The sequence below is a fragment of the Pteropus vampyrus genome, unplaced genomic scaffold, assembly GCF_000151845.1.
Source record: "Pteropus vampyrus isolate Shadow unplaced genomic scaffold, Pvam_2.0 Scaffold121, whole genome shotgun sequence".
NCBI classification, from domain to species: domain Eukaryota; kingdom Metazoa; phylum Chordata; class Mammalia; order Chiroptera; family Pteropodidae; genus Pteropus; species Pteropus vampyrus.
The window spans coordinates 532,758-546,871 of NW_011888902.1; the positions used below are offsets into that span (position 1 = coordinate 532,758).

At 32.9% G+C, this 14,114-nt stretch overlaps 1 protein-coding gene across 1 annotated transcript in view; it reads right to left on the reverse strand.

Moving 5' to 3' along the window:
* USH2A (usherin) overlaps positions 1-14,114 on the reverse strand; it is a gene marked incomplete at its 3' end in the record, with an annotated part of 612,524 nt that overhangs the window by 528,748 nt on the left and 69,662 nt on the right. The window contains 3 exon segments of the mRNA XM_011366141.1: positions 11,474-11,567; positions 12,610-12,831; positions 13,294-13,478. Coding sequence (XP_011364443.1) covers positions 11,474-11,567; positions 12,610-12,831; positions 13,294-13,478 — 501 coding nt within the window.

A 14,114-nucleotide genomic window follows, 5' to 3' on the forward strand; every position in this document is an offset into this window, starting at 1 on the left:
ATGTTGTTTAATCTTCATATACTTTTGGATTTTTCCAGCTATCTTTCTATTATTGATTTCTAGTTTAATTCCACTGTGTCTGAGAGGAGACATTATTTGATGTCTATGTATTTAAATGTCAAGGTGTGTTTTATGGCTTAGAATGTGATTTCTCTTCTGAATGTTCTGCATGAGCTTGAGAAGAACGTATATGTATTTTATTGTAGGATAAAGTAGCCTATAGGTGTTCAATTATACTCGGTTGATTCACAGTATTGTTGAATTCAAATATGACCTTACAGATTTTCTGCCTGCCCGATCCTTACATGTCTGATGGAAGGGATGTCAAAGTCTCCTACAATGACAGTGGATTTGTCTATTTCTCCTCCCAGTTCTATCAGTTTTTGCCTCGTATATTTTGATGCTTTTTCTTTGGCACATACACACTAAGGATCATTATGTCTCCCTGGAGAACTGGCCCCATTATCATTATGCAATGACCCATTTTATTATTGATAATTTTTCTTGTTCTTATATCTGCTCTGTCTGAAGTCAATATTTCAGTGTTCGCTCCAGGCTTCTTTTAGTGTTAACATGGTATATCTTTCTCTATTCATTTACTTTTAATCTATATGTGTCTTTATATTTAAAGTAGGTTTCTTGTAGATGGCATACAGTTGTTTCTTATTTTCTGGTCCACTCACACAATCTTTGTCTTTTAATTGATGTTTAGATAACTGATGTTTAAAGTGGTTGTTAATATATTTGGAGAATACCAAATTTATTATTATCCATTTTTACCATATTTACCATATTTATTATTGTTTATTATCCATTGTCCTCATTCTTTGATTCTGTTTTTTTCTTCCATTCTTTTTTTGCCTTTTGTTTTAATTTAATACTTGATGTGACTCCATTCCCTCTTCTTTGCATATCAATTATAGTTTTTTACCTTTTAAAAAAAGTAGTTGCTCTAGAGTTTCTTATATACATTTAAATCTAATTTACAATAATTGATAAACTAAGTTCACTTTCAAATACTATACCACTTCATGGGTAGTATAAGTACCTTAGAGTATTCCTAGTTCATTCCTCCTGTCACTTGTATCATTGTTGTCATTAATACATAAGGTATAATCAAGTATATTGCTATAATTATTTCGAGCAAATTTTTAACTTGAGTTCAATTAAGAATAAGAAAATAGATGTTTTTATTTTATTTCCACTTATTCCTTCTCTAATGCATGTCCTTTCTTTAGGTAGACCCAAGTTTTTGACCTATATAATTTTCTTTCTCTCTGAAGAACTACTTTTAACATTTATTGCAAGCAAGTCTACTGGCAACAAACTTCCTCAGTTTTGTTATTTTCCTTCACTTTTGGAGGATAATTTTTCAGGATATAGAATTCTAGATTGGTGAATTTTTCCTCTCAACTTGAAATATTTAATTCCATTCTTCTTGCTTGTATGGTTTCTTAGACTATAGAAGTAATTCTTATCTTTGTTCATCTATAGGTTAGGAGTTTTTTCCTAAGATTTTTTACTTTATCTTTGATTGTCTGCAGGTTTAATATGATATGACTGGGTATAGATGTTTAGAATTTGTTCTGCTTAGTGTTCTCTGTGCTTTATGGATTTGTGTTTTGGTATCTGACATTAATTTGAAAAATTCTTAATCATTTTTGCTTTAAATATTTTCTTTCTTCTCTTTCTGGTATCCCATTATGCATCTGGTATGTCTTTTGTAATTGTCCATGAATTCCTGGATATTCTGTTCCCCTTTTTCAGTCTATTTTTCCTCTTTACTTTTCAGTTTTGGAGGTTTCTATTGACATATCCTCAAGCTCACAGATTCTTTATTCATCCACGTCAAAGGCTACTAATAAATCCACCAAAGACATTCTTCATTCCTGTTACTGTTTTTGATCTCTAGTATTTCTTTCTGATTCTTTTTAGAATTTCCATCTCTGCTCACCACTGACCATCTGTTCTTGCACATTCTCTACTTTTTCCCATTAGATCCCACAGCATATCAATCACAGTTGTTTTAAGTTCCTAGTCTGAAAATTCCAACATCTCTATCACTTCTGAGTCTGGGTCTGATGTTTACTTTGACTCTTTAAACTGTATTTTTGTCTTTTAATATACTTTTCACTTTTTTTTTTTTTTAAGTTGGATATGATGTACAAGGTAAAAGGTACTCCAGTAAAACAGGCCTTTAGTGATGTGGTAACTCATGGCTGAGGAGAAGTTCTACAGTTGAATGATTATGTCTCAGTCTTCTGATAAATGTGTGACATCCCTCCCACATACACATTCCTTAGATGTGACAGAAGTAACTGGAGTTGTATATTTCCCTTCTCTGTAATTTTATTTTTAATATCCATATTAGTGTTATATTGCAATTTTTACACTCTCCTCATACATAACATCACTATTATTAATATTTTATTATTAAACAATTTATTTAATACAGCTTATATATTTGCTGGTTTACTTGCTCACAACTCCTTCTCATATATTAGGCCTTTTTTTTACTGGGATTATTATATTTTTTATGAACTATAGCCTTTAATATTTTTAGTGAGAATCTACTGGTGTTAAAGTTGACAAATTTTTGTTAGAAAATATATTTTCTCCTCCTTTGTTTTAATTGGTAGTCTAGCTACAAATACAATATTCTAGATTTGTTGGTTACTTTCTCTCTGCACTTCAAAGATACTATTCCACTGTCTTCCACTGTGACTTAAGAAATCTAATGTCAAAATTTCTGACAAATTCATATCTAAACTATTTGTCTTTTTCTCTCTGGTGATTTTTAGAATATAAAATTAGATTGGTGATCAGCAGATTTGTTATATCTTACCTACATATGTATTTACTTTTCTTAGTTAGGATTCTGAAGAATCATGGCATTTCACAACTTTAGAAAATTCTTTACCATTATTTCCTTTACATATCATCTTTCATTATTTTTATATTTTAATTATCTCTATTATTCTATAAAGCTGTATCAATATATCCCTATGCTCTTAACCTCTTTATCATGTTTTTAACCTATATTTTAAATGTATTTATGCACATACCTATCTCAGAGAAATCACCAGTGCAAGTGTTTTTCAAAGATTAATAACATCACCATGTGTCAGAGATTAAATGAAATTCTTGACCTTGACTCACTAAATGTACATCTAATACAGAATCTATAATATGAACTGCCTGAATGCTAGTTAATAAAAATGAATGTATTAGTATTACAAAAATTATAATAAAATGAAATAGAGTAAAATCTGTGAGCAAAGAGAAAACATTGGTAAAGCTTGATGTGTAATAAAAATATGACACAAGTTAGTCATGATGACTCATACTTTTAGACTTTAATATGCTTAAGGAATGCACATTTAAAACTAACAGGAAATATTCATTTACATAATAAGCATTGGAGAGGGTGATGTTCCACCATTCAAATTATTGAACGGTAGGAAGGCTTATTATATAAAATGCTTTAAGTTGGCTTTGCTATTTATAATACTAACAAAAATGCATACTGATAGCTTGATTGTAGTTAATTCATAAAAGCCATGATAAATGTTATAAAAGGGTCACAAATCTGAGCCAAAGAACAAGAGAAGTATTCATGGTTACTAATAAATTGCTCTGTGAATGCTTGGCCACTCTTGCAGGTAATGATGTCACAAAATGATGAAAGAATAGCTAAGTAGCCAACAAAGTGCCAGGGCTTGGCGGAGGTACTGATCATTGCATCACTCTTGGCCTCAAGCCTCTGAAAGGTGAACGTAGCTATTAAAGAAAATGAAAAATCTTTAAGATGCAAGTTCCAAGTGATAACGCTTTTCGTAAAGCTAGATTATATCAGCACTTGAACTCTTAGAACAGATAAAGTATGAGCTAAAAGAAGTTATAAGTATATTGTAGCTATGCAGTCATGTTATTTGACATGTAATTTACACACCCAAGATTCCAATTTCTAGGTTGAATGCTATATCTATGAACTTAACACATACTTTTTGAGCAGGTGGCCTTCACTGAGGTACTATAAAGAGGTATTTCATTGCAATAAAGCTACTAGAAGTAGTTAGGAAATGATCTAGAAAAGAGCAAGGAAAGAAGAGAGTGAGATTTAGAAGCCCATGTACCGAAAGAATACTCCATGATATGAAATTTTAGAACAGGCCAAACTATCTGTAGTGATAGAAAACAAATTTGTGGTTCCTGGGATTAAGAGTTGGGGGAGAAGCACTGACTGCAAAGGAGTACAAAAGCATGTGAAGAAAGAAAAAAATTCTATATCTTAATGTGGATAGTGATTACACCAGGGTATACATTTGTCAAAACTCATCAAGCTATACATTTTAAATAGGTACATTTCATTGTATGCAACTCATACTTCAGGAAAGTTGATTTAAACAAAAAAAGAAAACAAACACTAGTTTACAAGATGTTACCATGGGTCAAATTAGGCAAAGGGTACAAGAAATAGCTTTTTTATGTCTTACAAATGGATATAAATTTATAATTATCTCAAAATAAAAGTTAAATTTTAAAATGCATGTACAAGTAAGTGATTATCTGTTATCTAAAGCTGTTTAATCTTTTAAAAAGAGCATATGTTTCTTATCAAATGATTCAGGCAAGTTCAATGCCATGTAATCCTGAATTCTGCTTTGAAATAGTCAACTGTGCTTGAAAGTTACTAAACAGTATCCAGTCTTTTAGGATTTGTTTTGTCCTAAATTAATCCTAAAATGAAACCAATAAATTAGTTATTCACTGCTTCAGCCATTTCTGGGAAAGAAATATCACAAATACTTAATATTATTCTCTATTAATGAAATATACTGTTATTATCTATGGCATACATCATCCATTAAAATCAAGGCCTTAAATTGCAATATGATACCACTGGGTTCCTAGCTTAGTAGCTCTGAGGAGACTCACTGAGCCTTCCCAGGGTTTTAGGTATCACAAAATGTAATGCAATAGTTAAAGCTACATTATGTCAATACTTGAACTCTTAGTGTGGCTTAAAGTTCATGGCAGAATCAGAAGTCTTTGGTAATAGATTTTCTTGAGTTGTTTTTATGTTAGTTGTCTTTTTTAATTTTATGAATGTTGGAAAAAAAATAGAATTTACCAATGGAGCTATGAAAGAGAGTTGGTCTTGCTATTACCAGAATAATCAACTATGTATTCTAGTACTAGTGCACATTTCAATTCAGTCTAAGTTTTGCTTTTTAAGGTTCACAAGCTCACATGTCTCTGAAAGCTAGATAATTAGCATAAGTGAGGTCACCCAGATATAAGGCTATGGATAGCAGTGAATATGGTACCAAACCAAACAGTGATCTGCTCTCACTGGGGCGAGTGTTACCTGGAGTTAGCCACTTGTTGCTATGGGGGAGCATGGACATGTGTTAGAATATTTTCTGATTAAGAGGAGCCAAAAATTTAAATAAATAAATAAATAAATAAATAGATAGATAGATAGATAGATAGATAGATAAATACCTATTTAAACATTGCCCCCACCTGCGGACTACCAGTTTGTTGTAACATCAGCTTTACAAACAACTAAAAAATGCTTCGTACAGAAAATGCCCTAGAACGGCTGCGTATATGAATTTACTTCTGAATTCACCAGTCTGCGGCTTCCTTTCCACTTCATTCATTTCACTTCTGCTAAAAACACTTTCTCATAGGCCTGACAATGGCCAAGAACTGGCATATTCTCAAGGCTTACGTTTCCGTCTGTTTGCCAAATGGCTGTAATATAATTCACAGAAGCCCTGTTTATTGAGTAATATTATTAATGGTTAGCATAATACTGTGGAATTGAAGACATTCTCTTCGGCTTATGTCCAGATCTTTAAAAAGAACATTGGTTCCAATATGAAATAAATGGCTTATATTAAAACTTATTATTTTAAAAAGTGGAACAATATGAAAGCACCTGAATAGTATATTTTTTAAATGATTGTAAGACAACTTTTTCAGATATATTAAGTCTCTTATGCATTAAAATACTTTGAATGATAACAAAAGGAGAATGCCATACTTATGAATGCTTTCTAAAATCATTTATCATTTTCGACACATTGTTGGAAATACAGGACTGAGAAATCATTCAACTTAACAGTCTATTGACTTTTTCCCTTCAGCTGCATTTGCCAAATTTTGCTAAAATGAAAGATATTTGATGCTTTTATATTTATGGCTAAATTCATAAATTATCAAAATATGTCAAATAGGAAAATAAAAGCCAACTTTTATTTTCAAAAGGCACTTAATATCTAAATAAGAAGCATTAAAATGTATTCTCCACTTGCATGATAATTATTTCACTAGTTCATAATCAAACAGTCACCACCTGAGGCCAAGTCTGAAAATCTTGACTTCTAAAACCAATCATGAGCTTTAATTCATTTAATGGCTCTATTTTTAAGGTGAAGTATAAAATCATCCAAGAATCATAAAATATTAATCACTGAAATGTGAGCAGTTAAGAGAGAAAAGGAAAAAAATGGGATGGGGCACCAAGAGGTAGAGAGGTGAGGCATGGAAGTTGAGAAGGTGGGAACTAGTCAAAATAAAAAGAGAAGCTCAGAAAACAACACATCCTATAAAGGTATTAGCTGGCTTCATTTTTCTTTCAATTACAGTTAACATACAATATATTAGTTTCAGGTATACAACATAGCATTTAGACATTTACATAGCTTACAAAGTGATCACCTCGTTAAGTCTGCTTCTCATTGACCCCAAACATAGTGATTACATTATTTACTATATTCCCTATCCTGTACTTTACAGCCTTTGACTTTAACTGCCAATTTGTACTTCTTCATCCCTTCCCTTTTCACCCATCCTCCCAAATCCCTTCCCATCTGGCAGCCATGAATGTGTGTTTGTTTCCATTTTGTTCGTTCATTTTTCTTTTTTAGATTCCACATAGAAGTGAAGCCATATCATATTTGTCTTTCTATGACTTATTTCACTTAGCATAATGCCCTCTAGGTCCATCCATGTTCTAAATGGCAATATTTCATTCTTTTTTTATGTCCAAATATTCCATTATATATATATGTATGCCTTCTTCATTGATTCATTCATCAAAGGACACAGGTTTCTTCCATATCTTGACTTTTTAAAATAATGCTGCAATGACTATAGGGGTGCATATATCTTCAGATAAGTGTTTTACACTTTTTTGAATGAATAACCAGAAGTGGAATTGCTAGGTCATATAGTAGTTCTATTTTTAATTCTTTGAGAAACCTCTATACTGTTTTCCATAGTGGCTGCATCAATCTGCAATCTCACCAAGAGTGCACAAAGTTTCCCTTTTCTCCACATCCTCACCAACACTTTTTTCTTGATTTATTGATGATAGCCATTCTGACAGGAATGAGGTAATACCTCACTGTGGTGTAAATTCGCATTTCCTTGATAATTAGTGATGTTGGGCATCTTTTCATTTGTCTATTGGCCATCTATATGCCCTCTTTGGAGAAATGTCTATTTACGTCCTCTGCCCTATTTGTAATCAGATTTTTTGGTGGTTGTTACATTGTATGAGTGATTTGTAGATTTTGGATATCAACCCCTTGTCAGAGGAATCATTGATGTATATTTTTTCCCATTCTGTAGGTTGTCTTTTTGTTTAGTTGATTGTTTTTCTCTGTGCAAAACCTTTTGAATTTGCTGTAGTCTCATTTGTTTATTTTCTTTTTCTCTTTCCTGTGGACACATATCCAAAAAGACATTACTAAGAGTGATGTAAACAAGTCTACTGCCTATATTTTCTTCTAGGGGTTTTCTGGTTTTGGGTCTTATATTGAAGTCTTTAATCCATGTAGGGTTTATTCTTGTATACAGTGTAAGAAAGTGGTCCAATTTTCCCAACAGCATTTATTGAATAGACTGTATTTACCTCATTGTATATTCTTGCCTCTTTTGTCAAAAATTAATTGGCCACATAGGTGTGGGTTTATTTCTGGGCTCTCTATTCTGTCCCATTGATATATGTGTTTTTATGAAAGTACCATGCTCTTTTGATTACTGTAGCCTTGTAGTATAATTTGAAATCAGGTAGTGTGATACCACCAACTTTGTTCTTCTTTCTCAAGATTGCTTTGGATATTCGATGACTTTTGGAGTTCCATAAAAATTTTAGGATTATTTGTTCTAGTTCTGTGAAAAATGTCATTGGTATTTTGATAGGAATTGCATGGAATTTGTAGATTGCTTTGGGTAGTATGGACATTTGAACTATGTAAATTCTTCCTATCCATAAGCACAGTATATGCTTCCATTTATTTGTATCTTCTTCAATTTCTTTCTTTAATGCCTTATAGTTTTCTATGTACAAGTCTTTTATCTTCTAAGTTAAATTTATTCCTAGGTATTATTTGAAATTCAACAGTAAATAGGATTGTTTTCTTAATTTTTCTTTCTGATGGTTTGTTATGGGTATATAAAAATGCAACCAGTTTCTGAATATTAATTTTGTATCCTACTTTACTGAATTCATTTATTCTAATAGTTTTTGGTGAAATCTTTAGGGTTCTTTATATAGTATCCTATAATAGCTTTTATTTCTTCATTTCCAATTTGGATGCCTTTTATTTCTTGTCTGATTCTGTGACTATGACTTCCAGTGCTATGTTGAATAAAAATGGTGAAAACAGACATTCTTTTCATATTCCTGATCTTAAAGAAAAAGTTCTTAGTCTTTCAGTTGCATATGATGTTAGCTATGAATTTGTCATATATGGCCTCTATAATGTTGAGGTATGTAAGCAATTTGTAGTTTTTATCAAAATGTGGTAGAATTTGTCAAATGCATTTTCTGCATCTATTGAGATGATTCTTCACTTTATGTGATGTATAACATTGATTTGTAGATATTGAACCAAACTTGTATCCAAGGAATAAATCCTACTTGAATATGGTATGTTACTTTTTATATGCATTGCTAAATTTGGTTTGTTAATTTTTGCATCTATGTTCATCAAGGATGTTCACATATATATACATGTACGTATATACATACATACATATATATACATATATATTTGTAGTGTCTGTGTCTGGTTTTGCTATCAGCATAATGCTCACCAGTCACAGGAGTCTGAGACGGTGCTACTATTTTAAAAACCAAGATATGTTAACAAAATACACATGTTTATGTAACAAAAGATATAACCATTCTTATCATTAAAGAACTGCTTTTTAGAATATCTAATGTAGCTCACTGTATTTGCAACTTTAATTTTAATAGGTATAGATCAATTATCCTCCAAAACTATTGTACCAATTTGCAGTCCCATCAGTGATGTATAAAAGGTCATATTCTCATATATCCTAAATGTTATCGATCTAAATCTTTAAACTTTGTTAATTTGATAGGTTCAAAACATTATTTTACAATTTGCACTTTCCTGGTTAAAACTAAGGTTGGATAACCTTTCATGTGTTAACTGAAAATTATCAGTTCTTCCTTTATAAATTGCTTGTTCCTGTATCTTCTCCTTGTCCTTAGGTTGTTGTATTTCAATTATTTTTAAGTGTCCATTGTGTATGAGAGATTGTGACATAAGAAATATATATTTGGTCTCTGGTACACAGCTCCTAAATCTCTTGTAATTTCCCAAGTGATAAGAGTGGTAGGGGAATCTTTCGTTATATTTCGATTCTGTCCCTGAAATAGCTCCAGAGCAATAAACATAAAAGCAACATCTTTTATAACTCATAACAATCCCCTTCCAACCTCACCTGATTTGTTAATGAGGTGATTTTGGAAATCCCCATAAGTATGTGGCCAGTTGCCAAGAGGAACTGACCATGTCATTAGAGGTTGAAACTGTCAGCTCTACCCCTGGATTTCCAGGGAGGACAATGGAGGTTGAGTTCAGTCACCAATGGCCAATGATTTAATCAATCACGCCTACATTATAAAGCATTCATAAAAACTCTAGCCAAAGAGGATCTAAGCTTGCAGACTGCCAAACACATCAAAGTGCTGGGAGAATGGTGAGCTTGAAGAGAGCACAGATGTTTTGTCCTCTTCATACATTGCCCTGTGTGTCCCTTCCATCCAGCCATTCTTGAGTTGCATCCTTTAGTAATAAATGGTAATCTGGTCTAGCAGATTATAGAATCAAAGGAGGAGAGTGTAGAAACCTCCAGTATGTAGCTAAGTCAGTTAACCTGAGGACCCTCTTCTGCAATCGGCATCTGAAGCCTGGGCTGTCTTGTGGAACTGAGCTTTTTTAACACATGGTGTCTGTGCTAACTCTAGCTAGTGTCACAATGGAGTTAAATTGTAAGACACCTAGTTGGTGTCCAAAAAGACCTGGAGAAATGCTTGGTGTAGAAAAACCTACACACTTGGTGTCATAAGTGCTGTGAGTAGGAGAGAAGCAGTGTTTCATTTCTTTTAGAGTGATCTTAACTCTACCTGCTAATATGAAAATATTTCCTATCAGCCCATCACTTATTACACTGTAGTTCTGTTAGTCCTTAAACTACACATTATTTTAAGGATGTATGTAACACGTCAATAACTTCCTTCATGGCTCCCATTATGTTTCTTTGTATTTCATGTTTTGCTTATAAAGGCCTCCTGCTTTAGATTTAGAGCTATGTTCCAAACTTTAATAAGTTTACAGCTATTTTTACATTTAAATCTTTAAGCCACCTAGATTTCTGTGCATGCCATGAGGTAGGGCTCTAAATTTAAATTGGCAGCCAATTGCCTCAAGCCATTTACTGAAGACTCCTCACTACTTTTAATACTGGTAGGGTTGTTACTGGTGCTGCACCCTCTTTCATAATAGCTGATAGTGATGTGGATGCTGGTTATGTCTATCAACATTTTTTCCCCATTTATTTCTTTTTCCTAAAGCTGTAAATTTCTACCTCAACTATAAAATGTCCTCTGACCATCATGACAAACTAAATTAACGTAGCTCCTAGGTCATTTTTGCCATAAATTTTCAAATTAATTAAAATCACTGATATTGGTATTGAATTAAACCTGATCGATGCAAATACATGAAGCTCTCTCTGTATCTAAAGACATTTTTTTATATAGAAATCTTTGCATAAATAACTTTGGATATAGGAGTCATACAGCCCCCATTTTTTAGGGCCACCTTTCCAGACACCTTAAAATTCTAGTTTTTCTTGTTTCATATAAACTATTGATAATTCTGATAAAGAGGAAAAAAAACTGAGTTTAATTTTAGAGGTTAGTTCTGACTTTATTTCTAAAAATGAAATTTTCAACATTATTGACAGCTTTTTTTCTCTATGCAATTTTTTTTCTGAAATAATTGGCATTTTAGGGTCATATTGATTTATTTTTATCCATTCCCAGAAGATCGGCCAAAATTAAGTTTAAAGAATTTATAACCACCATTTCTCCCCACCCCTGTTTTTGAGGTTTCCGTGCATGAAACAGAGTACTCACGTGCGGTCCCTCGGTGAAGCTCTCCTGAGAACAGAGGCACCTGTAGGGCTGGCTCTTCGTGTCGCAGTGACGGGCATGACCGTGGCACTGACATCTGCGAACAGGAGCATCAGATAGCACCTAAGAAACATCAGCTCCACTGCAACTATGTCCAAGAACCTCTGAACACATCCACTTTGTGAACTCAGCAAGGAGGGTGAGTGGCTTAATCAACAAAAATCAATTTGTCTTTAATCCTAAAGTATCGGAAGGAGCATCATCAACAGCCAAACCACACTGACTGACTGGGAAGGTAATTTCCAAGCCTAAATGGGTCGTTTATACCTACAGAAACCATGTGGTACATTCTCCAGAAAAAAGCACTTCCTAAAACTATTCAAGACGCAGTTAAGGATATCAAGTTTAGAATCAACTGCAGAAGGAAGTTAACAAATTTCAATTTTTTTTCCAAAGTTAGATGGTGAACAATAGTATTTTTTCATTATGCTGATACTTAATCAATAATACTTACAGATCGGTAGTCAGGTTTTAAAGATGCGCTTTCTTTACAGGGTGTGTTATTCTTCTCACACAGCCAGTTCTAAACACGGTCTGCATGTGTGCCGTTTCCATACCGGAGAGCGTGCTGCCTGGTAACTCTTTAGCTATCTCTTTACTTAAATACTGTGAGCCATGTTTTCAATTATAGTCAGATATTTATGAATTAAGGCATATTAGGCTATTCCTTTCAAGGAAAACAAATACTCATAAAACTGTGAATTGTAAAATCAGAGAAACCAAGCCCAGTACTTATACATGAGCTGGTACTACAGCTGTAATTCCAAATCCAGCTCCTTCTCTTTGATTTCAAGAATACTCAAACATTACATTCCAGGACCAACCAAACTGTGGGGTAAATTATTTCTAAATCAGATCCACAGTATCATCACTTTTAAACCCAACAGCCTTTGCAAATTGATTCTATCACAATATGATATTATAGAGAGAAAAAACTCAGATACAAATCTCCCCAAAATCTCAGAGTAGGAAGCCATCTTAATACCTGAAATTTGTAATCTAGCTTGCTCTAAATAAGTATGGCAAAAATCTTGAAAACAAACTTCACAGTGAAAAGCATACTGCAACAGAAACCTTACCTCCCAGTTATGGTAATTTCATTGACCGCGTAATATCTGTGTCTGAGGCTGACAGGAGTCTCAGTTGTATAGTACTGTCCGTGGAAATGAAATCTTATTTGTGTGGCTTTTACAAACTCTTGAAGAGACTGGGTATTGTAGAAATCATTGTATCCAGGACGATGATTTGGCCCAGGTGTTAGGACACTAAATGTGACATTGCCTCGAGAATATGGAGTAAAACTGTTGATGAAAGAAATTTTAAATCATGAAAAACTAACCATATTTTTCACAAAACAAATTATAATACCATATTAATAACAGCTTAAATTCTTCACTCTGGAGAAATGTAGTCCATACATTTCATATGCAACGATATAGCATCACAGAAAATATATACTAAAGCATTTCCTGGATGACATAAAAATTCTATTAATATGGATAACTTGCTAAACAATCTGAAAATCAGATTATAAAGAACAAGTGAGACTATAAGCAACAGATACTCAAAAGTCTTATGAGAATTTTAAACAATTTAAACCTCATTTTGGGGAGAAATCCTAGAAGAATCTGCTTCAAGATGGTGATTGAGGAGTCTCTACCAGCATGGTGAATTAGTTTACTTGTAGGTTATTACTAACCCATCAATCTAGTAAAAGTAACTCAAATGCCTTCAAAATAAATTATTTCAAAAACTATTCATACTTGGAAAGCTGAAGACAGTTGACAGAATCAGAATTTTCCAAATCTCCATCGTTTTTCATTCCAAAAGTACTGCAATTTTTAGCAAAATACTGCCAATCTTCCCAGTCTAGGCCAGTCTCCTTCTTCCTCTGAATCCTTACCGCTGTAGGTTGTGGACTAAAGAACTGAATGATAATATAAAACACCTAAAAATAAATAAGTTAATTATTGTTACTGAAGTTTTAAGTTTGGCTCCATCAGTCTAAATCAATCAAACTATGGAATTGTTCGATTCAAATCTGATGGCTTACTTCCTCAAAATGACAACTACCAGAGCTTTACTAGACGTCCAGAAATTTCATAACCCTATAGTAAAAGTAACACGTTCTATCATTGCATTTCTGTCCTTCTTCTAGGGATTTTATAAAGTGGAAATTAATATTAAGTTTGATATAAAGACATGAGAAAAAACCATTACTTCCATCAAATAATTATGTACGTTCCATAGTTATTTAAAATGAGCACCTGTTTTTATTAATTTGCGGTACTTAATATTAAAAAAAATGTTTCACTATTTAATGATTTTGATACAAATCTCTAAAAAATTAGGCCCTACATGTCTTCTTTTAGATATTTTTAATTCATACATTATAATGTTCAGTTGCCTGGTTCAATTTTGACCTTGTAGTAGGTTGAATTATGGGCCCGACTGGATGGTCAAGTTCTAATTCCTGGTACCTGCGAACGTGACTTTATTTGGAAACAGGATCTTTGTAGACGTAACTAAATTAAAGGATCTCAGGATGAGATCGTGGCGGATGTAGGGCAGTCTTCACAAGAAA